The sequence below is a fragment of the Phyllobates terribilis genome, unplaced genomic scaffold, assembly GCF_046119375.1.
Source record: "Phyllobates terribilis strain yellow unplaced genomic scaffold, ASM4611937v1 Scaffold_1__5_contigs__length_1240528914, whole genome shotgun sequence".
Lineage (NCBI taxonomy): Eukaryota > Metazoa > Chordata > Amphibia > Anura > Dendrobatidae > Phyllobates > Phyllobates terribilis.
In genome coordinates, this window is record NW_027362761.1 from 41,197,236 (window position 1) to 41,224,664 (window position 27,429).

General features: G+C 43.3%; 1 protein-coding gene across 1 annotated transcript in view; it reads left to right on the forward strand.

The window, feature by feature from the left end:
* The window catches only part of PLVAP (plasmalemma vesicle associated protein), a 51,586-nt gene extending 39,348 nt beyond the window's left edge, over nt 1-12,238 (forward strand). The window contains exons 3-5 of the mRNA XM_073661061.1: nt 3,196-3,779; nt 6,127-6,171; nt 6,875-12,238. Of these exons, the coding sequence (XP_073517162.1) occupies nt 3,196-3,779; nt 6,127-6,165 (623 nt within the window). The 3' untranslated portion in view covers nt 6,166-6,171; nt 6,875-12,238. The remainder of the gene's footprint in view (nt 1-3,195; nt 3,780-6,126; nt 6,172-6,874) is intronic.
* The last annotated feature ends 15,191 nt before the right edge of the window (nt 12,239-27,429 follow it).

The following is a 27,429-nucleotide window of genomic DNA, read 5'->3' on the forward strand; positions in this document are numbered from 1 at the left end:
GCGTTGTAATCTTCAGGAGGCCAACAGAAAATCTAAAGACTACTTTGATAGGAAACGACAGGAGGTTTTGTTCGCTGTTGGTGACATGGTTTGGTTGTCCTCTAGGAATCTGCGGTTGAGGATTCCTTCTAAGAAATTGGGTCCCAAGTTTGTAGGGCCCTTTAATGTGCTTCAGGTTGTCAACCAATCTGCTGTTAGGTTGGAGGTTCCTACCTCCTGGAGAATTAATCCGGTATTTCATGTCTCTCTGTTGAAAAAAGCGGTTGTATCGGATTGTGACGCCTCTGCCTCTGTTCCTCCGGTGGTGTAGGACGGGGAATATGAAATTTCTCGCATCCTTAACTCTAGACGGTATAGAGGTAGTTTGCAGTATCTTGTGGCCTGGAAAGGTTTCGGACCCGAGGATAACTCTTGGGTGAGGTCGGATGATGTTTCCGCGTCCAGACTTATCAGAGCGTTTCACAGGAGATTTCCTGATAAGCCTGGTCCTAGGGGATCCGGAGGATCCTCTTAGAAGGGGGGGTACTGTTAGAACCTTGCTCTTAGGTTTTTTCCTTTGCTGGTCACATGACCTTGTTGGACTATTTATTCCTGCTCCGCCCTTCTGGCTTTGCTGGACTTCATTGTATAACTACTTTCTAGCTAGCCTGTGCTCTGTATCTAACTCTGTTAGTTTGCTTGGTCTACGGACCTCTATGTTCTATATATTTTGTTTGTTCGTCTGTCTGCTACTATTTCTGTTAGGAGGTGTCCCATTTTCCTCCCAGTCCTTAGTACTTGTAGGGATTCCTTCCCCACATCTATAGGTCTCCGTACAGACTAGCTTAGGACTTTAGCAGGTCTGATCGCAGGATCAGGTTCCCTGTTACATCGTAGGGATTCAGCTGAGTTCTATCGTAGGGACAGATCTCCTCTCTTTCCTTAGCTCTGGTAGCAGAACATAACAGGGTGGTCCTGGGGCATTTTGCTGACAATCACTCTCAGGGGCAGCCCCCCCACGCTGACGGACATGGTTGTTGGGGGCGGGCTTCCTCTTTGGCGCCATTCTGGGACCCGGCCCACGATGGGAGGCGGCCTCCTGTGGTCTTTTGGCGTGCACATTATGGCGCTCGTTCTTCTGGGGCGGGCGCCATCTTTAGTACAATGAAACAGTCTCTTTTCAGGCGCGCAGTACCCGTTGTTAGCAGGCACGAAATCCTGCCGACTACGCCAAAGCTGACTCACCCCCTGGGCCATGGGGCACTCGGATTCGGGCAGTAGGGGAACGATGGGAGTAGTAGTGGCAACCCGGTTCCGAGGCTCAGGGTGGTCAGACCAGTGGCAGTCTTTTAGATGTTTCAGATAATGTCCAACTATGCCACCCGTGGATTGCGGTTATTAGGAACCGCCGCTGCAGGGCAGACTGCTGGGGCCGATGATGGATGCAACTAGGATGGTGTGACTCCCCACGGGAAGAGTGCGGCCCCAGGGCAGTGTGGTGAATGGTGGGAGTGATGGTGGTGAGAGTCCCAGTACCGTTAGTGCTGGAGGAGCGAAAGAGCACACAGACAACGTACTGCAGTCCAATGTCTTTTACTCACAGTTCAGGTACTCCGGGTCACTTCTGTACACGTAGTGACCGCCCAAGCCGTGCTGCGTCCACCAGGTGTGGGGCTCGGTCAACTCCCAGGCAATTCAGGAGTATGGCTCAGGACCCCCTTTTGTCCTTTCTCTGGCCTGCCTCACCAGTGACCCACTTTTGTCCAGCTGCCGCGGACTTGTGCGGTTAAACGTGGGCCCCGTCCTCTGCTGTCCTATATGGTGCCTTCCTAGCAGGTTTGATGAGGTGTCGCACCAATAAATGATCACGACGTCCGGTCTTTGGCTGAGGGTAGTTTCTCCTCCACCAACTTGGGATCCAGTACCCTTAATCTGCCTGACCCTTCACCCTGGATTCTCGTGGGTTCTTAGGGTCCCTTCCACCTTCTTGTTCCTGAGCCCTTCGGTTTCTCTGTCTCTCCTCCGTCTTTCCTGTTCCTTCTTATCCTCCCTTCTCGTGGAGCTGGGCTCAGGTGGCACCACAGCTCCCCTTCACCTCCTCCTCGGCCTCTCACTAGGCCCTCCTGGAGTAGAGCTCCTATGGAGCCTCTACTCCCTGTCTTCTCCTCTCTGGACAGAACCTAGATCTAAGATGGTGCCCACCTTTTATACCTCCCTCTGACCATGAGCCCAGGTGACCAGCAACCAATGGGCTCCTTCCTATGCTCAGGAACCAACCCCTATCTGCCCCTACAGCACTGGGTGTTCCACCCCCCTCCCCACTCCAGACAGGGACATAGTCGGTCGTGCCTGCACTTCTGTCTAGTGGGAGCACCGTTGAGCTGTCCCTCGGAAATGGGGTGTGTGTACTGTATGCAGCTAACTGAGCCCTGGTCCATACTCCATCCTTACCTGGTCTGAGGTGCAATACCCCTGTAGCGGCCGAACCCTCGGGGCGCTACACATGCATTTCTGCATGCGGGCTATCAAGCGCTTTTCCAAGCGATTTTAGCATCACTTGGAAAAGTGCTTGACAACTTGGTCACACTATATAAATCCATGCAACCGGCATGGATTTATATAGTGTGACCCGAGAGAATGTAACATAATAAAAAATAAATAAATAAATAAATAAATTCTGATGGCCCCCGCAGTCTTGCTTCACCGTCCGGGCTGCCGGCAGCGGTACACTGAAGGACATGCCGACGTCAGCGTCGCGTGACCCGTTACATGACTAGTAATAGTTAAAAAAAGAATAAAAATGGTAAAAAATAAAAAATAAACATTATACTCACCTTCTGATGGCCCCCGGTCTTTTCTCCGATGCGTCCGGTCTCTTGTACAGCTCGTGATGGTCTCAAAGGACCGTCCATGACGTCATTTAGTCATGTGACAGGTCACGCAACCGCCGGCGTCACCGCAGGTCCTTTTAGACCATCTCGAGCCGTACAAGAGACTGGACGCAGCGGAGAAAAGACCGGAAGACCGGGGGTCATCGGAAGGTACATATGGTAAGTTGTTATACTGGAATTCCTACTAAAATAGTAACAGTGCATGGTAAACTTGGGGAACACCAATGGCCAGGTGATGATAACTGTGGAAATAATATTATTATTCGTTCTTGAGTTGTTACAGTACATGTGCTCCTATCTAATTTTTTTTTTTTTTTGTGGGCAGTTGAAACACTTCAATTAAAGCATGGACAATTAATTCTTCAGAGGGACTATGACCGGTTAAAAGAGAACTGCGACCAGACAAATGCCACACTTACAATCAAACTCTTTCAGGCCACCTCTGAGAAGGAGAAGTTTCAAAATGAGAGGAAGGACCTGCAAAGCCAGGCAAAAATCTTACAGGCTGTTTGTACAAATATAAATCAGAGGTTTGACAATGAACTAGACCGTATGAGAAATCGTTTTTCTAGCATTATCAGCTCCAATGAACCTATGCATTATTCAAAATGCTGGAACATTGATGGTGAAATTAAAAATAATATAGACCAAACCATAAGCAGGATGAAGCAAGATGTGAACAATGTCATGTTTGAGAACAGTCAGCTGAAGACGGACAAAGACCGACTGACCGATAACTTTCAGAAATGCAGCCAAGAAAAGATGGCTGTAATTGCAGAGAACAGTAATCTGTCCAAAGAAAGGGGAGAACTGGGAAAGCAGCTGTTTGATAAAAAGGAAGAACTTTCAAAGTCTTACTCAAAATATATGAAAAAGGAAGAAGAACTGGAGAACTGTCGTAGGATACAGGTGGGTGGCACCTTATGTGGGTGGTAACGGCGTGAACAGCAAAAGCGCTGTCACTACAAACAACTGATTGATGGGACTGCTGAACGCCAAATCCCAGCTGGTCAGTCAGAGACAGTGGTTTACACCATTATTTCTAGTTGTAAGTCATCTATTTAGCAGTGGTGGTTCAGGGTATTGCGGAATTATTCTATTCCCTCCTATGAGATAATATCGCAAAACCAAGCTGCTATTAAAAGGTAGCTATGATCAGAAAATGACCTACTGTTTTTAAATCAAAGTTTTTGTATTGCATGTACTTTTTAGAAATGTTGACTATTTTTTTTTCTTATTGCTAGATTACAAGTTTTATTTTTTTTTTAATTTTTATGCTGGCCACTGGGGCTTTTTTTAGACTCTAATGCCTTTCAGGGAGAGTTTAAAGGAATTTTCTAATAAGTAGAGACAGGATTACAATGACACAGCTGATAAAGGATTCACCAATTACAGTAGGTGAAGTCACAGCTGACTCTGCTCACCTCTCTTTATGTTCTCATTGGACACCTCAATACAAAAGATAGGGTCAGGATCTGACCATTGTGGCTATGAACATTGTGTTGTTTCCTGAAACAAAAGGAAGTATGAGTCTAAAAAGGCCCCTGTGGCCAGTGTGAACCATGTAAAGAAAAACAATTGGCAAAATTTAAAAAAAAATTACATTAAACACAAAAACTTGATTTAATCAATGAGTTATTTTCTGCTGATAGCTTTCTTTTAAGTAGACAGGTATAACATGCAGTCATGCCAGGACAACATGGTTTGATCATGGCAAACTAATTGGCGGTCTTTTAATGGCCATTTAATGATCGACAACACTTCTGTGCACACAGAACGTTTGTTAATACAGTCGTTTTGTGCACATAGAATACCGTGTTACCAGCATCCCATCTCCTATCTACACAGGTAATTTTTAAGTCAGTTTAAAAATCATTGCACCCAAGGACCAAATGTTTTTCTAGCCTGTTTAGATAGGCTAATTGGTGACAAACATTAATTTCCCGATTATCCGCCTATCTAAATGGCCACTTTGATTGCTTAAAGGGACCTTGTCAGCCCAGAATGACTGTTCAAACCAAGTACAGGCGCTCGGTGCACCATGGCGGGGCAATTATTTAAGTGCACCTTCCCACCTGCTTGTTTTCCATGTATCTCTGCCCTTCTCTGGCTCTATGAAGCCAGAGCTGTCAATCAAAGATGAGGGGGGTACAGATAGAGGGAAAACAAGCGAGTGGGAAGGTGATTAAAATGATTGGCCCTGCCTTGGTGCACAGAGTGCTTGTACTTGGTTTGAACAGTCATTCTGTGCTGACAGCTTCCCTTTAATGTAAAAATGGACCAGCTTTAGCAGTTGCGCGATCACTAATACCCCCTTAAAATAACTGAGCACCCTGGGTGCTGAAAGTCTGATCCCCACCAATCTGATATTGATGTCATATGCGGATCATTGAACATACATGTGGGATTAAACTTAAAGGGGTTATCCAGGACTTTTTTTTACTATTCACAGGGCTACGAACTGACAGGCAGGTAGTTGCTAGCTGCCTGTGTGTTCTGCCCAGCGCCAGCTCAGAGCAATCGCAGCTATTCTGCTGCTTCATGGAGATCATCGCCGGGCACAACAGGCAGGTAGTTAGTAACTATCTGCATGTAAGATGTAAAAAAAAATATAGTCCCTGATAACCCCTTTAAGAACTCTGACACAATATGTTTTGGAGGTAAATCTTTAATAAATCAAAGCATATATTTGTCCCTTTGTGGCGCAAAATTAAGATAAACAGATTGGTGGCGATGCATTACAACTGGTATAACAAACGCCAGTCTAAATCAAGCAGTCGCTGAAGTACACTGACCTGATTCATTAAGTGAATGAGGTGCGTCTAGTACCCAGCGTACGCCGTCACCAGAAATATACGTCAGCCGGTGGGCTGGAGTACATTTGTGGAGTAAGTTGCGCCACTAGAGTGGTGTAACTTATGATGAATCTGATGGGCAGGCGTGACCGCTTTATTTGAGGATTGGTTCTTCTTGACTTTCCTCACTCCCAAGGCTAATTTGACTAGCTCACTGACATCATTATAACAGTTTATTCAGAGAACTCCACCACAACAAACCGTTTCCTTTAACTACATATTGTTATACCCTATTTTTGCTTCCCAAAAGGTGAAATATATTTAATTTTTTTTAAGATTTCTATACAGATTTAGAGAAAAAAAAACTAATCAGGATTTTGAAGTTTACATATCTCAACGAACTTATTAATATAAATTGAATTAATAAATGTACTATTCTCTTTATTTTCTTTTTAACTTAGACTGGGGGACGCATGCCTGGCGTATTTTCAAGACATTAAATCTAGGTAAGTATATCATATGTATGATACAGTTTACAGAGCGGTTTAAAAATGTCATTATGAAGTTAACAAAAGTGAGTAGTTAATAAAATGTGAGTAGAATTTAGATTAATTACACACACAAAAAATGCTAGGGATAGATTCAGTTTTTATAGTAACTGGGAGTACTTGAACTGGTCGAGCCAAACCTGAATAGTCTGCCATTGACTGCCAGTTAAAAATAGCAATAAAAATTTTTCAATAAAATTGGGGCTTCAGAACCCCAACATGTTGTGACCAAACACATACCAACAGTAAAGGAGGATTTAGCCCTAGTGTTTACAGTGTATATCGGATATATGGAAATAATGTTATAAACAAGAATCTAGAGAATTATCTGTGTTCACTTCTGTGGAATTTAATGCTGTTCTACACTCAAAAGGAAATCGTGAATTAAAGTCTTTAGTAACACAAAATTTACCAAATGGAGAAAAATCACGTTAGGTGGGCTGTGGGAAATGAGGAGCTTTGGAGCTTCAGATTAGGTTTTTATTAGTACCAACGCGTTTCGGTGCTGGACCAGCGCCATTCTCAAGGTCAAAAAAACAAATAGCAACACAAGATAAATCCAACACGATAGATGAATCCACCACTATAAATATGTCAGTCGCTAGTATTATAAATAAAATGGCACTGCATTAATAGTTGACTTTTTCTTTTTTTTATGCAGATGTTTAAAAGATACAAAGAAAGGTGTTCTGTTCACAGAAAAGAAGATGCTTACAACCTGCGCTAGCAGTTTTTATAATTGCAGAAGTCGAGTGTTATGTTTTGCTTCATTTATCAGTAACCACACAGTAACATTCGTCATGTAGAATAAAATTCTTCAACCCAGGAAAAAAAAGTTACATAAAATTGTGTTGCATTGTATTGTTTAAGAGTTAAAAGTCATATAAATATCTTTCCATTAATATGTTTATTGTTTTAGTAAACCACAGAATGTTGTCAATGCATATATCCCCATTACTCTGTATTTTACTAATTCATCATTGAAGATGATTATATTTTGTATAGAATGTTGTATATAAAATATCATAGATGACTTGTCTTTCCTAGACTATGAGCTCAGCAAAGCAGATCTCAATTCATTATCATTACCAGATGCCCTGAGAAATAGTACAATGGAATATGTATTGAGTTTATTAAAGTGAATGTGTCAGCAGATTTTTGCTCCTGCAGAATGATGTAGGAGCAGAGACTCTGATTCCAGTTATGTATCACTTAGTTTACTGGGTGCAGTAGTTGTGTTAGAATAATAGATATCTCTGCTGCAGGTCTAGCAGAGGTCGGAAGGTTCAGCGCTGTGTATCCCGCCCACACTGCTGTTTAGCAACTTTCAAAATGCTGAAAACCAATACTGGGGGCATGGTTGGACTTGGCGGCATGAGGCAGTTTGTCCTATAGTGATAATCTCCTGCTGATAAAATACTGATTTTATTTAAACAAAAACACAAAGCCTAGTAAATGACACACTGCTGGTATCAGGGTCTCAGCTCTTACATCACTGTTCTCTCAGATTACATAGCGAAAACCTGCTGACAGATTCCCTTTAGAGCAGTTGTATCTACTAAATAACAACAAATCAGATTTACCTTCTTCTGTCAGTTTGCTCACATTTTTCTTACAGCTTAAAGCTGCCCATGCACATTAAATGGCATCGTTTGGCCAGACATCTCGGTCATCTCTCCCATACACATGAACACTCGTTCGGCTGAGAGCCCCTGTGTCCTCTATGACAAAGTGACCAACAGACATCTCTGTCGCAGCTTATTTCTGGAAGAACAAAAGCGATAGGCAGTCCAAAATCGGACATGCCCAATCGACATCTCCTGCACAAGGAGCACCTATACAGTGTTGATATCGGTTCGACTGACATGTTCGACCGACATTAGTCAAATGTGGGGGCGCCATATCAATCTGCATTAGCGCTCTGGAGCAAATCCCCTATTTGCCAGGGAAAATAGTGCTCCATGTAGTGCCATTCTTTTCTCTTCCAAACGACAAATAACTTGGTGGTAATTGATGGACCCCATTGTACATAAGCTCATATGGGGTCTGTCAGATGCCAGTAGTATGTGTTGTACAATAGATCCGGTAATGCAGCATGGTGGTGTAAGAGATGGAAACCTTGACACAAGTGAGAGTAGAGAATCACTCTTTTACTATTCTAGAAATGTGTATCTCTTATTTCACCTCACACAGTGCACTACTCTGTAGTAACAGGAATTAATCTATGAATATGGAAGATAAAATGCAATATACTTGTACTATATAGGCACAGAAAGGTAGTAGCAAGAAATTCAACATTTTATGTAGATTTTTACTGCAGAATATATTGTTAAAGGTTTTTTTTTCAGTGTTTTTCCGATATATTTGGGTGGGTCACGTATGGATTTCATAGCTACCACTGTGTTGAATTAATATTGATCATGAAATTCTTGAAGTTGCTGTTGTCAAAACTGATATAGACTATATCCAGCACTGGTTGTCATCAGTTTTGTAAAATACCCAAGCAGAATTGCCAGTATCTACCAAAGCACATTAAAAAGTTCAATTCCAACAGAAAGGAAATAGCTACAGGTTATGGTGTGAAAACGTAAATAAATCAAAGAAACAGATAAAGATACTAATTAGAATTTGAACAGATTGACAGAAAGGTTATTGCTGATATTGGTAATAGGTGATAACACTAAACCATTGCTTTTACTTTGAACTAATTTTATGACCAAGTATATGCCGATAATATTGGACGTTTGCACAGATAATGTGGATTTGACACATTTGTTGCAAAGATTAATATAAATAATATGGATACCTTTGGGGAATTTTTTATACTTAACTGCATGTATTTTGGGCTAAACAAATTCACATTGGATTGTATTAAACATTTTGCACAATTTACCTGTTATATGTTCTGTGCTGCACTATTTGGCAGCAGACTTATATGAAAGCTGAGCTGAACTTTGAGATCATTAATCAGTTGAGAAAAGCTCAGAAAAAGAAAGATAATAACAGGCTTGGACTAGCCCACAGGGGAACAAGTGAATTTCTCACTGGGCACCAGTGCAGAAGTGTGCCCCCCACTCCTTTATATGAGCAGTGGTTGGCCCAATATAAAGTGGCATGTAAAAGTTTGGGCACCCCTGGTCAAAATTACTGTTATTATGAACAGTTAAGCAAGTTGAAGATGAAATGATCTCTAAAGGGCTTAAAGTTAAAGATGACACATTTCCTTTGTATTTTAGGCAAAAAGAATATATATTTTTTCATTTTTTTACATTTTAAAAATTACAAAATGGAAATGGGCCAATGCAAAAGTTTGGGCTCCCTGCATGGTTATAACCTAGTAGCGCCCCCTTTTACAAGTATCACAGCTTGTAAATGCTTTTTGTAGTCAGACAAGAGTCTTTCAATTCTTGTTTGAGAGATTTTCATCTATTTTTCCTTGGAGAATTCTTCCAGTTCTGTGAGATTCCTGGGGCGTCTTGCATGCTCTGCTATTCTGAGGTCTAGCCACAGATTTTCAATGATGTTCAGATAAGGGGACTGTGAGGGCCATTGTAAAACCTTCGGTTTACGCCTTTTGAGGTCGTCTATTGTAGATTTTGACGTGCGTTAAGGATGATTATCCATTTATAGAAGCCATCCTCTTTTCAACTTCAGCTTTTTTACAGCTGATGTAATGTTTGCATCGAGAATTTGTTGAAATTTAATTTAAATCCATTCTTCCCTCTACCCGCGAAGTGTTCCCCGTGCCATTGGCTGCAACACAACCCCAAAGCATGATTGATCCACCCCCATGCTTAATGATGAAATGTTCTTTCCTTTGATGATTGTGGCCAAAGAGTTCTATTTTAACCTCATCAGTCCACAGGATTTGTTTCCAAAATGCATCAGGCTAGTTTAGATGTTCTCTTGCATACTTCTGATGCTGAATTTTATGGTGAGGACGCAGGAGAGGTTTTCTTCTGATGACTTTCCCATGAAGGCCATATTTGTGCAGGTGTCTCTCAACAGTAGAACAATGTACCATGACTCCAGAGTCTGCTAAATCTTTCTGAATGTCTTTTGCAGTCATACGGGGGTCTGATTTGCCTCTCTAGCAATACTACGAGCAGCTCTCACTGAAATTTTGCTTGGTCTTCTAGACCTTATCTTGACCTCCACTGTTCCTGGTAACTGCCACTTTTTAATTACATTTCTAACTGAGGAAAGGGCAAATTGAAAACGCTTTGCTATCTTCTTATAGCCTTCTCCTGCTTTGTGGGTCTCCAACATTTTCATTTTACGAGTACTAGACAGCTGCTTAGAAGAACTCATGACTGCTGTTTTTGGCACAAGGTTAGAGGAGACTGGGTTTTGATAAAGCTGGGAAATTTGCATCACCTGACCTTTCCTAATGATGATAGTGAACAAGCCATAACCCTAACAGGCTAATTAAGGTCTGAAACCTTGGTCAAAGTTATCTGAGCACACAAATCTCCAAGGGTGCCCAAACTTTTGCATTGACCAATTTTCCTTTTTGTAATTCTTGAAATGAAAAAAAAAGACAATATATATATTTTTTGCCTAAATTCAAGGGAAATGTGTTATATTTAACTTTAGGCCTTTTAGAGATCAATTCATCTTCAACTTGCTTAACTGTTCACAGTGACAGTAATTTTGACCAGGGGTGCCCAAACTTTTACATGCCACTGTATTTGATTCACTACAGAGAGACCAAAGCAACATGACATCATTCATTTAAAATGGTTTATGGGACTTTGCTTATTTTCCCTATAGGACTAAGAACTTGCAGGCACTTACAGTTGCTAATTACCTGCCTGTTCTGCAAGGCACCGATCTCTGTCGTCTCAGAGAGATCACAGACTGCCCCTGCTGGCAAGTCTGTGGATTCCAGTTACGTCACGTCGACAGAGCAGCTCCTTCTCTTCCGCTACGCTCTGTCAATGGGGCGTTACTGCCAACATTATGATGACTGACAGCCGGCTCCCCAATGCAGGGAACTGGCTGTCAAGCAGTATGACGTTGACAATGACCCCCTGTTGAAAGAGCAGACCAGAAGAGGTAGAGCTGCTCTGTTGACATGAGGTCAAATGAGCCGTTGGAGATCAGCAACAATCAGAACTGGCAGGTAGTCAGCAACTACCTGCCTGTAAGTTCTTAGACACATATAAAAAATAAGCAAAGTCCCGGATAACCCCTGTAACAAACTACCTAGTTTATAATTATTTAGGAGAGTGGTACATTTGTGAATGAGAACAATGTAATATTTGCACATAGCTGAACTGTGGGCTCCCAGAGGCATTGTTACCAGTGGGCCCTAGTCCGACCCTCGATAAAAGTTACAAACTCTCCTGTGAAGGGAGCTCTCTAAGTGTTCTTAATTAATTAATTAGTTAATTAATTAAGCAGCCTGCAATATGAAGGGACATAGGATAACAAAAAGCCAAACAGTGCAAACTTTCATGAAAACAAAATAGCAAAAATTATTTTAGTCCAAAATACATGTATTTAAGTAAAGTAATAGTGTCCATATCCTTTAAGCAGAAACCAAGACAAACAACTTGTATTTTTCCATTTATGTTTTTTGATTTATTCTGGTTTTGGATTAAAGAAAATGCATTAAAAGCTGCACTAAGGTCTTATCAGTAAATTGCACATGTAATGATGTCCTTCTGTATAAAGTACTATAGACACACCATAGCTGAGTTTAGTTTATCTGCAATATCGCAAGAAAACTCCAAAAGCATTAGCTTACTCTGAAGGAACCTGCTTAATTGAAGATCTAACCTAGAGCACCGTTTTCTGTGAAATCGTGCTCCCCTCTGCTGCCAAGAACTTTCCTGGATATTTCTTAGAATCTATTAGCTGTGATTAATACACTCATTATTACAGGAAACCCTGCTGTTGGCCTCCGTGTGCTGCTGTTGTTTTCTTAGCAGGCGACATGAACGCACGTACATTGTTCTTTTTGTAAATATTTCTTTGCTTTTGCGGATATGAAAAGTAAATGTTCAAGTTATTGCTGTCACTCGTGATTGTGGTCATGATTTAATGTCTCGGAAAGGCCTGAAATAAAGGCAGCCAAAAGGGTGGGAGCAAGGTCATATGGGAAAAAAAGGTGATATGCTGTGAAAGCTGTTTAGATGATAAACTGGTAAATTGGTGAAACATTTTTTTCCTGTTTATCTTTAAAACATGTTACAATGTTATTAAACTTTTTTTTTTTTTTTTCAACCCCACTCACGATCTTCACCATGCACACATAATCACTGGTATAATAAATACACTGCAATACTTGTTAACCTCTGATACCCATTACTACCCCGCCAATGGGGTGACAGAGGAAGCCAAAAAAAGTCAAATAATGTATGTGCATTTTCCATGCCATCAACATTTACCTCCATTATGTAAAAATGTAACAGCACTAGATTAAAATGTAGTCCATATAAAATAATGTGATGATATAGTGTTACATTTCTATATATATTTTTACAAAAATTGTAAATTATAAAACAAGGACTTAACATGTTGTTGACTTACCACAAATGCAAAAAGGAATTACAACCAAACCCCTAAACACAACTGCAAACAGAAATTTAGGGGCGCACAAAGTATACATCATAAAATCATTGGATCATTTAGATTTTAAAAACCAAGTTCAAAAGATAAATTGACTTTTCAACATCCTGTTGGTGATGATTTAAGTGGCTTTCCATTTTTGTTAAATGGATAGCCTATACTTTGGGCCCCATCCTGCTGATCCAGCTTGGCCCAAATCAAGTGAATTTGCAGTGTGTCTTCAGCAAAATGGCGCCGCACAGCACTGTATGGGTGCCACACTCCTCTCCTGGCCTCTGGCAGAACAGGACGCAGCAGCGCTGGAGCACAGGGAAGAAAGGTATAAGGCTATGTGCCCACGATGCAGAAATGCTCAGGATTTTTTCTTGAGCGTTTCTGCGTCTCCCTGGCAGAAAAAAAACGCATGCGGATTGTACATGCGGATTGTACATGCGGATTGTACATGCGTTTTCCCGCCAGGGACATGCAGATGTGAAGCGTTCTTCACTTGCATTTCCGCATGCGGGTTGACAAGCGCTTTCCAAGCGATTTTAGCATCACTTCGAAAGAGCTTGTCAACTTGGTCACACTATATAAATCTATGCAAACGGCATGGATTTATATAGTGTGACCCGAGAGAATGTAACATAATAAAAAATAAATAAATTAATTAATTAATTCTGATGGCCCCCGCAGTCTTGCTTCACCGTCCGGGCTGCCGGCAGCGGTACACTGAAGGACCTGCCGACGTCAGCGTCGCGTGACCCGTTACATGACTATGACATCAGCGCAGGTTCTTCAGTCCATCGCGAACTGCCGACATGCGAGGAGGAGCGCACCGCGGGCCGCCGGAAGGTAAGTATACTGTATATTTATTTTTTATTTTATTCTTTTTTTTACAGTTTTCAATGGTACCCAGGTCCGGAGGAGAGTCTCCTCTTCTCTAGACCTAGGTACCAGCCGCACATTAGAACGCATGGAATGCGCATCTACATATACAGTGATGCGTAATCCATGCGTTCTAATGCAAGTCAATGGCGGCGAAAATGCAGCACTTCCGCAAAATAATTGGTAGTGCTGCGTTTTTTTCCACAATGATAACCTGCAGCGGAAACCTCCGCAGCATGTGCACAGCACATGCGGATTATCATTGGGGAACATGGCAGGCCTTCTACCATGCGTTTTTTAAGCGTTTCCGCAGCGTTTTTGCCGCTGCGGAAACGCTTAAAAAATGCATCGTGGGCACACAGCCTAAGTGTTTATTTTTTTGTATGTGTGTGCAGCATGAAAGGGATGAGGGGTGCCATACATACCAGGATTGGGGGGTAAGGGGGCCACACATACCAGGATTGTGGGGATGAGGGATACTAAGCATACCAGGATTGTGGGGTGAGGGGATCACGCATACCAGGATGGAGGGGTACCACACATACCAGGATTGTGGGGTGAGGGGACCATGCATACCAGGATTGGGGGGTGAGGGGACCATGCATACTAGGATTGCGGGGTGAGGGGACCATGTATACCAGGATTGGGATGAGGGGTGCCATGCATACCAGGATGAGGGGTACCATACATACCAGAATAGGGATGAGGGGTACCATGCATACCAGGATGAGGGATGGGGTGCCATGCATACCAGGATGAGGGGTACCATAAATACCAGGATAGGGATGAGGGGTACCATGTATACCAGGATTGGGGATGAGGGGCCCATGCATACCAGGATAGGGATGAGGAGTGCCATGCATACCAGGGGATAGGGATGAGGAGTGCCATGAATACCAGGATGGGGGTGAGGGAGCCATGCATAGCAGGATTGGGGATGATGGAGCCATACATACCAGGATTGGGAATGAGGGGTGCCATGCATACCAGGATTGGGGATGAGGGAGCTATGCATACAAGGATTGGGGATGAGGGAGCCATGCATACCAGGATTGGGGACGAGGGGTGCCATGCATACCAGGATTGGGGACGAGGGGTGCTATGTATACCAGGATTGGGGATGAGGGGTGCCATGCATAACAGGATTGGGGACGAGGGGTGCCATGCATAACAGGATTGGGGATGAGGGGTGCCTTGCATACCAGGATTGGGGATGAGGGGTGCCATACATACCAGGATTGGGGATGAGGGAGCCATGCATACCAGGATTGGGGATGAGGGAGCCATGCATACCAGTATTGGGGATGAGGGAGCCATGCATACCAGGATTGGGGATAAGGGGTGCCATGCATTTCAGGATGGGGGTGAGGGAGCCATGCATACCAGGATTGGGGATGATGGTGCCATGCATACCAGGATTGGGGATGAGGGTTGCCATGCCTTCCAGGATTGTGGTTGAGGGGTGCCATGCATACCAGGATTGGGGTTGAGGGGTGCCATGTAAACCAGCATTGGGGGTGAGGGGTGCCATGCATACCAGGATTGGGGGTGAGGGGTGCCATGCATACCAGGATTGGGGGTGAGGGGTTCCATGCATATGAGGATTGGGGGTGAGGGGTGCCATGCATTCCAGGATTGGGGGTGAAGGGTGCCATGCATTACAGGATAGGGATGAGGGGTGCCATGCATACCAGGATGAGGATGAGGGGTGCCATGCATACCAGGATAGGACGGTGGGGACAGGATGGGGGCAGCACAAATACCAGTAGGGGGGCAGCACATACCAGCATGGGAGACCATATACCAATAAAAATGCTTGCCACCCGGGCGTAGAACGGGTTCAATAGCTAGTACCTTATATTCTGCTATACTTGTTCTTGTGGACAGTCAGAACAAGGCAGAGAATGCAAAGAAGAATAGACAAAACTAAGATGAGTAGCTAAAAAAACACAGAAATCAATACACAGGAAATTAAGCAATCATAGAAGAGATGCCAATAAGGTTTGAAGGGAGTGATAAGTTCCCTAACTGGAAAGCTATAGGCACACATAAGGGTGAATAACATGATAGTGGTGGAAAAAAAGTCTTCAATCCTCCATGGCTCTTCCTCTGCTCACAACACGTGTAGGCAGGCAGACACAGGTAAGTATTGTCACTGGTGCCCACCCACTTCAGTCACATAGGCCACATGGTCCAAAGCTGCATTTACACTGAAAGACAATCATGAACATTAATTCTTAAAAATGCTTGCCGATCACCCGATGAACGAGCAAAACGCTCATTCTTCTGTTGAGATGATCTTTTGTGCAGTGCAAAAGATCATTGTTCTCGGTGGCATATCTTAATGGGTGAGCAAGGCTTGCACTGTCCTGTTTACCCAGTACTGTCGAGAACGATGGCAGCCTATGTTCACTAAGCAATCTGTCATAGTACGCATTGTTTACTTTGTTCTAAGGTTTACCAATGAGCAGTCGCATTGTGGCGACAGTCGACAGTCGGTCCATGTAAATGAACCCTTAGTAGAAATGAGCTAATGTTTCAATATTCGATTTGGATTATGATCGCCGAATTTGCGATATTCGCCGATTTATTAGTCGAATGATCGCCGAACGTTACTGAATGCCATAGGATTCAATGGGGGGACAAAAAAATGCATACGCAACACCTTAAAACCGGCCCAAAAGCTGCCAAAACACATCAAATTGTGTGCCATCAATTGACCTAGAGTACAAGTACTATAATTATTACTATTACAGCGGCATTTATTCTGTGGCACGCTACATGTCAATAAAACCTCGGTCCCAAAAATTCCCACCGCTGTCTACTTTCCCTACTATTGACATTTTTGTTAAGATGGTGAGCCAAGATTTTGTCAACATTCCTCGATACCCGTCATTTGATAACTTAACTAGGTTGGAAAGACAAAGTCTGCTTCGGTTACGTGATCTTAATGATATCGTCTTTAAACCGGCAGATAAGGGTGGGAATGTGGTGGTTTGGCCCAAAACCATGTATGAAGCAGAAGCTTTCCGGCAATTGAGTGACTCCAACACATATAGGAAGATGACATTCAATCCTATGGCTAAATTTCAAAATGAATTGTCGGAACTCCTGCTTGAAGCCAAAAATGATGCAATCATTTCTAATGAGTTGCATCAGGCATTAAAGGTTGGCGAGCCATCCATTCCCACCCTGTAACTCCTTCCAAAAATCCATAATAATAGCCAAGTACCACCAGGCCGACCAATCATATTGGGGTGTGGTAACTACCTCGAAAATGTCAATAAATTCATTGATGCTAAGCTACAACCCTTGGTTGAATTACTTCCATCGTTCACTAAGGATACCAGCGAATTTTTAAAGAAGGTAGATGGCCTTCATGTGGGTAGTAACATTCTTCTGGTGACATGTGACGTGGAGGCTTTGTATACCAACATTCGACATACTGACGGTGTACAGGCTATCCAATATTTTTTACGTACTTCGACCATTTCTTCCACAATGAGTAATTTCATTATACAACTATTACAGTTTACGTTGTCTCACAATTTCTTTTTGTTTAAGGGGTCGTTCTATCTGCAGCTCCAGGGAACTGCGATGGGAGCGTCGTTCGCCCCATCCTATGCCAACTTGTTCCTGGGGCTGTGGGAGAGGGACCTCTTCCTGTCTGATCGATATTCATCTATGGAAAGCGTTCTCTTCTGGACGCGGTACATAGATGATATATTTTTGATCTGGCAGGGGTCTGATCATGAATTACATGACTTCATAAATACCCTAAATGAGAATCCATACAACATTCACCTTACATATCATTTTGACAAACAATCCATTGAATTTTTGGATGTTAAAATCAGCATAGACCAATTGAATTGCTTACAGACGGATTTATTCCGCAAATCAACATCAGTGAATTCTCTTTTATTGGCTTCCTCATCTCATCCACCAGCCATGATTCGATCTATACCAATAGGTCAATTTTTAAGGCTGCGCCGTATATGTTCCAACGATGTTGATTTTGAGAGACAAGCAGTAGATTTGAAAAATAGGTTCTTGGAACGTGGATACAGTCGTCACTCTATTAAACGGGCATATAACAGAGCCAGACACACCTTGAGACATATGGCTCTATATTCTAAAAAATCATCATCGGTTGATAATCGAGTCAGATTTATTACGCAATATCACGGCCAAACCAATCTAATGCGTCATTTTTTGTGCAAATCATGGCCAATTCTCTTATCTGACCCAGTTCTTGCTAAATACCTTGACCCTAGACCCAGCATTACCTTTAGGAGGTTCCGCAATCTTCATGATTGCTTGGTGAAAAGCCATTATACTAATGAAGGTAATACCTTTTTGTCCCATTCCAAGCCACCAAAAGGTTGCAAACCATGTGGGAAATGTGTTGCATGTCCTAATATTGGACGTGCCCGCGATTTCCAAAGTTCTGATGGAACATTAACCTATCAAATACAACATTCCATCACCTGCACTACATCTGCAGTGATTTATTATGTTACCTGCCCCTGCCCATTAATCTATGTGGGATTGACTACCCGTCAATTAAAAGTTCGTATTCGCGAACATGTACTAGGAATTGAAGCGACAAAAGACGTTAATGACATGTCTACATTGAAAACATTACCAAGGCATTTTAAACAACACCATAATTGTAACGCTTCGCTTTTACGAGCTATTGGAATAGACCACATCCCACATAGTATCAGGGGCGGTAAAATCATAAAAAAAAAAATCAGCAAACCCTTGGCAAAATTGGAAACTAGGTGGATTTGGACATTAAAAACTGTATATCCACTGGGCCTCAACGAAAATATAAGCTTTGTTCCTTTCCTGTAAACTGTCTCTTGGTCTTTGAACCATTTTAATTGGTTTTAGGTTGTTTTATTGCAGTTTTATATTAATTAATATTCCTTTATTTGTTTCATTTTTTAGTATGTCTTGGTGTCAGCCTTTCTAAGCTTCATTGCCCGTGAAACACCTTCATCCACACTGAAGTGGCTTCTGAATTTGGACGTCCCTTGATACATCATTAAAGACTGAGTCCTATTGTGTTATAATTGTTTTCACTATATGTAATATTGATTTGATATGATGTTGCACACTTATTTTTCACATCACTTTTTAATCACCTTATTTTTATTTGGTTCACTACACCCACATGCTCATCACTCTGGTGCTTGTCAGTTTTTATAGTAATTATTTATAACAGTTATATTTAGTTTTATAATTAATATTTATTTATTGTTTTAAAACTGTCAGCATCAATTCAACATCACACATTATATTTGTGGTTGTCTAAAAGGACATCATCAGCTGCACACACTATAATCACTTCACATGTTACATATTACTATTATTTTTACGTGTACATGTATGTGCGTGCACATGTAGACGCGCGCTGTGTGTGCGTGTTTGTGTGTGCATGTGTGTGTGTGTGTATGCATATGTGTGTGTGCATGTATGTGTGTGTATGTGCACACACCCCCCCTTGTTGTCATTCACATGGGACACTTACCATATCGTACAATTATTACACACTTATCACTTATACAGTGCCTACAAGTAGTATTCAACCCCCTGCAGATTTAGCTGGTTTGATAAGATGCAAATAAGTTAGAGCCTTCAAACTGCAAACGAGAGTAGGTTTTATGAACAGAAGCATATAAATCTTACAAACCAAAAAGTTATGTTGCTCAGTTGAATTTTATTAAATTTTAAACATAAAAGTGTGGGTCAATTATTATACAACCCCTATGTTTAATATTTTGTGGAATAACCCTTGTTTGCAATTACAGCTAATAATCGTCTTTTATAAGACCTGATCAGGCCGGCACAGGTCTGTGGAGTTATCTTGGCCCACTCCTCCATGCAGATCTTCTCCAAGTTATCTAGGTTCTTTGGGTGTCTCATGTGGACTTTATTCTTGAGCTCCTTCCACAAGTTTTCAATTGGGTTAAGGTCAGGAGACTGACTAGGCCACTCCAACACCTTGACTTTTTCCCTCTTGAACCAGGCCTTGGTTTTCTTGGCTGTGTGATTTGGGTCGTTGTCTTGTTGGAAGATGAAATTACGACCCATCTTAAGATCCTTGATGGAGGAGCGGAGGTTCTTGGCCAAAATCTCCAGGTAGGCCGTGCTATCCATCTTCCCATGGATGCGGACCAGATGGCCAGGCCCCTTGGCAGAGAAACAGCCCCACAGCATGATGCTGCCACCACCATGCTTGACTGTAGGGATGGTATTCTTGGGGTCGAATGCAGTGCCATCCAGTCTCCAAACGTCACGTGTGTGGTTGGCACCAAAGATCTCGATCTTGGTCTCATCAGACCATAGAACCTTGAACCAGTCTGTCTCAGAGTCCTCCAAGTGATCATGAGCAAACTGTAGACGAGCCTTGACATGACGCTTTGAAAGTAACGGTACCTTACGGGCTCGTCTGGAACGGAGACCATTGCGGTGGAGTACGTTACTTATGGTATTGACTGAAACCAATGTCCCCACTGCCATGAGATCTTCCCGGAGCTCCTTCCTTGTTGTCCTTGGGTTAGCCTTGACTCTTCGGACAAGCCTGGCCTCGGCACGGGAGGACACTTTCAAAGGCTGTCCTGGCCGTGGAAGGCTAACAGTGGTTCCATAAGCCTTCCACTTACGGATGATGCTCCCAACAGTGGAGACAGGTAGGCCCAACTCCTTGGAAAGGGTTTTGTACCCCTTGCCAGCCTTGTGACCCTCCACGATCTTGTCTCTGATGGCCTTGGAATGCTCCTTTGTCTTTCCCATGTTGACCATGTCTGAGTGCTGTTCACAAGTTTGGGGAGGGTCTTAAATAGTCAGAAAAGGCTGGCAAAAGAGATCTTTAATCCACACATGTAAAGCTCATTATTCTTGGTGCCTGAACTACTTCTTAATACTTTTGGGGGACCAAACAGAATTCTTGTGGTTTGAGGAGTTGAATAATAAATGACACTCTGAATTAACTTTTAACGTTTTTAAAAAAAAAAAAAAAAAAAATTTGCTGCAGTGCATTTCCCACTTCCAGGCTGATCTACAGTACAAATGTCACAATGCCAAGTTAATTCCGCATGTGTCAACCAGCTAAATCTGCAGGGGGTTGAATACTACTTGTAGGCACTGTACATATAGCTTTTGTTCGCACTCTGTTTTTTACATTGTCAATTTACACACTCCTTTAGGTAAATGTCCAGTTTGACATCACAGGTTGCACTCATCATATTCATATCATGTGTCTTTTATTATTATTTCATTATTATATATTATTTTTTTTATATCATTTTCATTATTATTTTTATTTTATATTATTTTTTTACACTTTTTTCATGTCTTATCACTCCTTCTCACACATGCAGTTGTTGTTTCAATTACATCTAATTTATACATAATCACTTACATATACTTGTTTTTGTCAGCACAGTGTTCGTTTCTATTGCTATTTACATACTTTTTCATATTTCATTATATCTAGTGAATGGGATTTCATGTATGTTATATTAATCCACTACAACTGGATATTATGTAGCGGAATGGACTATGTGATCCTTTGATCCTGGCCCCTCTCTCTTTTTTTATATACCGGGTACTGACTCTGCTCCGTTCGATGAGCCTGCTCTGTCTGTGCTCCCGGTTCCTGCTGGTCCCGCATCTCTATGTGTCCTGTCGGTTCGGGTCATATGACCTGACGCGGCGGGTCACATGATGCGGGTGCCCGCAGGTCCTAGTGCCTCCTGACGGCGCATGCGCAGTTACATCGAGCGAACCATGACACAGGACCTTATGTTACATTGCATGCTGGATAAGGCAAGTGCTTGCCCGCTCATAGTAATTACATATGGGACACTTCCGGTTTATGCCTGGACACACGGCAATGGCTGATTGGCCACATCTTTCTTTTTAACCTCGGTCGGTCTCAAAGACCAACACATCCCCTGACGAAGGACGCCCCAGTCCGAAACGTGCGTCGGGGTCTGCCGCGCATTCCTTCTCTTTGCATCCCACCAACTACGTATGTCAGTTTGATGGTCTCTGCCCCTTGCCGAGCACTTTACAACATTACATTACAGCAATTTGCACTTGGCATTATCTCCATCAACCTTATGATCTTCTTTTTCTCCAGTTTGTGCAGTTACCCTGCGATTATATATATCCCAGCAATTTGCACTCTGCAATGACTTTTTCTTGAACAATGGTAATGGTCCTCACTTTTCACATACACATCCTTGTTTTATGTTTAGGATAATATTTATCTCTGGCATACCTTTCATATACATATATGTAACAATCTTCTGTGGGTTTGCAAATTGTTATATCTATCACAATTATTTGTATATTTATTGTGCTATTTATTTTCAGCAATGTTGCATGTGCAAAATTTGGTATGGCGGCTTTTCATGTGTTTGTAGCACCACTTTGACCAATTCTCTCAATAAAGGTCTTTTATATAAATATTGGTTCATGTTTTTGGAAATATTGAACTGGACATTCGGTGGTTCTTCTTCCTCTTATTTACACTGAAGGACAATCATGAACATTAATTCTTAAAAATGCTTGCCGATCACCCGATGAACGAGCAAAACGCTCATTCTTCTGTTGAGATGATCTTTTGTGCAGTGCAAAAGATCATCGTTCTCGGTGGCATATCTTAATGGGTGAGCAAAGCTTGCACTGTCCTGTTTACCCAGTACTGTCGAGAACGATGGCAGCCTATGTTTACTAAGCAATCTGTCATAGTACGCATTGTTTACTTTGTTCTAAGGTTTGCCAATGAGCAGTCGCATTGTGGCGACAGTCGACAGTCGGTCCATGTAAATGAACCCTTAGTAGAGATGAGCTAATGTTTCAATATGCGATTTGGATTATGATCGCCGAATTTGCGATATTCGCCGATTTATTAGTCGAATGATCGCCGAACGTTACCGAATGCCATAGGATTCAACGGGGGGACAAAAAAATGCATACGCAACACCTTAAAACCGGCCCAAAAGCTGCCAAAACACATCAAATTAGGGGTAGACACCTGGAAAGTGCCATCAATTGACCTAGAGTACAAGTACTATAATTATTATTACTATTACAGTGGCATTTATTCCGTGGCACGCTACATGTCAAAAGGGGTCACCGACTAGTACAAGAGGAGAGTGGACCCTGCCCATCAGGGCGCACAATCTACAAGGGATGGGTGAGGATACAGTAGGTGAGGGTACAGCAAGTCATGCAACGGTATGCTGGAGCGAGGTTTACCGCAGATTTGTCACAAGAAGTGGGTCTTCAGCTTCCTTTCAAGGTTTCCACGGTAGTCGAGAGTCTGATGTGTTGGGGTACAGCGTTATCAAAGTAGGGGAGATGCACGGGATGAATCCGTTGAGAGCCTAAATCACGTTAAGCTTCCAGGAGCTCACAACTGAGCAGATTAACCCATGCACTGATTAATATGAAGGCATAAGGCTTCTTTTTAATGACTGCAGGGGTGGGAGGAATCAGACACTGCGGTCTTCTGGCTCCTCTCTGTCACAATAAACCCGTGACACCTTGCAAGCTTCCTAGACAACGAGCTAACTCATTTATGATGATAGAAGACAACATCTGCAAGTAGTTTGTATGTTCTCCCCGTGTTTGTGGAGGTTTCCTTCAGGTTCTCCGGTTACCTCCTCAGTGAAAAAAAGGCCATACAGGAGTGTTCACAAATCAAAAAATTAGGGCCTAACACCACCATTTCCGTCACCAACAGATTGGAGATGGTGGATTTCCACCTCTTAGCTTTGTCATGTGTGGAAGGAAACAATTTTTTACGTGACCAAAAATGCGGAACCGAGGGCTGGCTGTGGTGTTGAGAGAGGGTGAAGTATGGTGAAACGGACAAACTGCTGGACTGTGAGTAAGGTGCAGGGGGACAAGTTACGGTGGATTGAGAAACGTGTGGTGTGCTCGGTGAAACAAACACAGCATGCATGTCCGCTTCCGTTACAGCTGATGGGCTAGCACTCAGCCTGACTGGAGCAGGTAGAGGAGCAGAGGTTCTACAGTGGGAGACCTGCGTGCCAATACTTGGCATGGTAACAGAGGAGGAGGAGGAAGCAGTGGATGCGGTTGATGGGGCAGCTGATGGCTCAAGGTCCGCTGGTCCGCATTTTATCGCAGTGAGATTGCCAGAGTAACACATGTTGATTGCGCATGTGAAGTTTCATGCATGTAGTAGTCAAATTATTGCACTTTTTCCCTCTACTGAGTTTTTTATCGTAAAGTTTTCAGATAACGTGAGTTGGCTCATCCTTTGCGGTCTTTTAAAATGCCCAGGCTAGGCAACCTTTGCTGCCCCTGCGAGCTACAGACCAGCGACCGCTGCTGGTCACTGCAACGGTTGTGGTTAAGGATGTAGTGCTCCTCGTGCTTGCATCACTCCGTTTCTGCGCCATAAAACGTAACGTAACCTCCTCCTCCACCTCCTCATATGAGCTACTCAGCTGCGTGGCTCTGGCCTCACACCAAGTTGGATGTGCAACCTCATCATCATCCAATGTGATATCCCATTCCTCGCCCTCAGAGTCACCCTCCTATTCTTCTTGCCCTGACAGCACAGTACAGTCGAGGATCAGGAAGCTGCTCGGACGCAACTTTTTTTTTCCCCTCTGTGTGGAGAAGAATATCTGCCCTAAAAAATTTTAACCTGAGATGTAGTCTGTGTGAAGATCAATATCTGCACCAAAAACTTATTTTCACTAGAGTATAACTATTGTAAAGGAGACCAAAACCTCTTCCACTGCAGCCAACCCAGCACATGTAGACCCAATCAGGGTCACATTTCCCTAAATTAGGGCCTAATACCACTGAAGTGGCATAAATTTCAGTACAGTAGAAATTGAACAATTAGGATCGACACCTCTTATCCTACAGCCAACACAGTAGATGGAGACCCAATCAGGACTGTTCCCATTTGAAAACAATTGAGCCTAAAACCACCAAAGTGGCATCAATTTCACTAGAGTATAAGTAGTATAAATGGGGACCGACACCTCTTCCACTACAGCCAACCCAATAGATGGAGACCTAATCAGGATTCCCCACATTTCCAAAAATTACTGGCAGACACCAACAAAGTAGCATCCCATTCCCATTTGAAAACAATTAAGCCTAAAACCACCAAAGTGGCATCAATTTCACCAGAGTATAAGTAATATAATGGGGACCGACATCTCTTCCACTACAGCCAGCCCAATAGATGGAGACTAGTGATGAGTGAGCACTAAAATGCTCGGGTACCCGTTATTCGGGTCGAGAAAATTGGAATGCCCGAGTGCTCGGACCAAGTAACGAGCCCAATGTAAGTCTATGGGAAACTCGAGCATTTTTCTGGCGGCTCCCCCCGGCGGTCTTCAGAGGGCCTAAAAATTGCCCAAATCGATAGGAACAGTGCTCAAATGACATGGGATCAGCATGGGGAAGACCCCTGGAAGCATTTTGGATGCCCAGGTCACTGCTGTCAACAATGTTGTCAGAGGTATCACGCCACTTTTACAGACTCACAATAAAACATGCAAAAACAAAACCAAATGGATTTTCCTGGGAAAAATGTTAAGGAACATCCTTTCCAGGGTAATGACTTGTATATAAGGCAAAATAAATAACCAAAAACAAAAATGCTCCTCCACATCTTGGTCTATGTTCACATGTAGCGTTTTTGATGCGTTTTTGCACTTTTGCATTGCTTTCAACCAAGACAAATGCATTCACTGGGAAATGTCATTTTAACATTTTACAACCTAATCTGGCCATGTGGTGTGTGTCACATCATCAGACACATGCATACAGTCCTGAAAAGACATGGGAACAGCATAGGAAAGACCCCTGGAAGCATCTCTGACTCCCAGGTCACTGCTTAAAAGTGTGCCCATCACAAGTGATCCTTGGTGCATGCAAAGATGCCTCTATCATTGCAGACTTGCAACAATCACCTTCCACGTCCTTGTCCCAGCGTAGCGTTCAGTTGTCCCTACCCCATTCCTTGGAATGCAGGCGCAAATATGCAGCCAGCCACCCACCCACAGGCTGCAATACTATACTGCCAAATTTTTGACAGCTGCTTGCACTTGAAATGTTGCCTTTTAGGCTCGTGGAGGCGGAAGCTGTCCACAACCTTATGGCGAAGGCCGGGTGTCCATACTCGGTCCCATTCTCCCAGGAAGTCCTCTAATGCAGCTTGTCGCATAAGCAATGGCAGCCCGTCCAACATCAGCTCACACTTGTCGGTGGTGCTTCGACACACAAACATCTTTCTTTGCGCATTTAATTTCATGACTACAGAGTTGGGCAATGGCCTGATCTGCAATGCAGTTTCAGAAATAGCATGCAATTAAGCACGTCCAATCCACATTAAAAAAAAGCAGCCATAGAGTGTCAAGGAACCTTCCCACACACTTTTCTTAGCCAGGGCTGCTTCTCGGCAGGGTTGGACAAGCCCACCAGAGAACCGGAGAATCCTCCGGTGGGCCCGGGCTTCTCCTTCAGGAGAGTTCACAGTGCCAAGGTCAGGCCATGATGATGATAGAGGCCACCATTTGCTTAGTTTTCTGTTATTTGGAATGCAAGTGCAAGTATGCAGCCAGCCACCCACCCACCCACAGGCCACAATAGTAAACTGCCAGATTTCTGGGCAGCTGCTTGCACTTGAAATGTGGCCTTTTAGGCTCGTGGAGGCGGAAGCTTTTCACAACCTCATGGAGGCGGAGGCGGCCGGGTGTCCATACTCGGTCCCCAGCCGCCACTATTTCTCCCGGTATTGTCTCCGCCTTCCACAATCAAGGGTCCCTGAACATTACTGCTGGTACTTTTCTGTGGTAATCTGCTTTCCTCCTACCAGCCTGTAATATTTCCAGTGAACTATGGTACGACGCCATGGTATTAGCACTGGCCCCAGTACCAGTAGCAAAGCTATCCCCAATTTCCTTCTCTGGAATTCTATTTGGTAGACTGAGTGGCTACCCAAATAAATTAGTTTCTCACAAAGGAGCTGAAGATAGAGTGGCAGTAGGTGCAAGTTTCTCCAGCCTGCTAGATATCAGAGGGTGAACGGCAGCACATTGGCTCAGTGGTTAGCACTGAAGCCTTGCAGCACTGGGATCCTGGGTTCAAATCCCAGCAGGGACAACATCTGCAAGGATTTTGTATGTTCTCCCCGTGTTTGCGTGGGTTTCCACCTTAGTAAAAAAGGAGCCATAGAGTGTCCGGGAACCTTCCCACACACTTTTCTTAGCCAGGGCAGGGCTGCTTCTCGGCAGGGTTGGACTGTCCCACCAGAGAATCCTGAGGTGGGCCCTGGCTTCTCCATCAGGAGAGTTCATGATAGCGCAAACTTTGCAGCAGCTATGGGGCTCTTGAGCAGGGGAGGAAGGTAAGCACTCAGAATCAAATACTCTGGTGGGCCCAATGTTTTTCAGTTTGAAACTGCTTCTCACTGGGAGTTGTATTTTACCACAGCCATATTCTTTAACTCGGTGAAAGAACTGGCATAGAGGGAAACCGTATCTACTCCTGCTGTCATTTCTCCGTTGCCAGGTTCTGCCCATTGTCACACACGACCATGCCTGGCTGTAAGTTCAGCGGTGAGAGCCACAGATCAGGCTGCTGTGTTACAGCTTTCAACAACTCTGCAATGGTGGGTTTGTCACCTAAGCATTAAGCATGTTATCTTCAGCACAGCCTGTTGCCGCTTGGCCAAGGCAGTGCTGCAGTGCTTTCAGC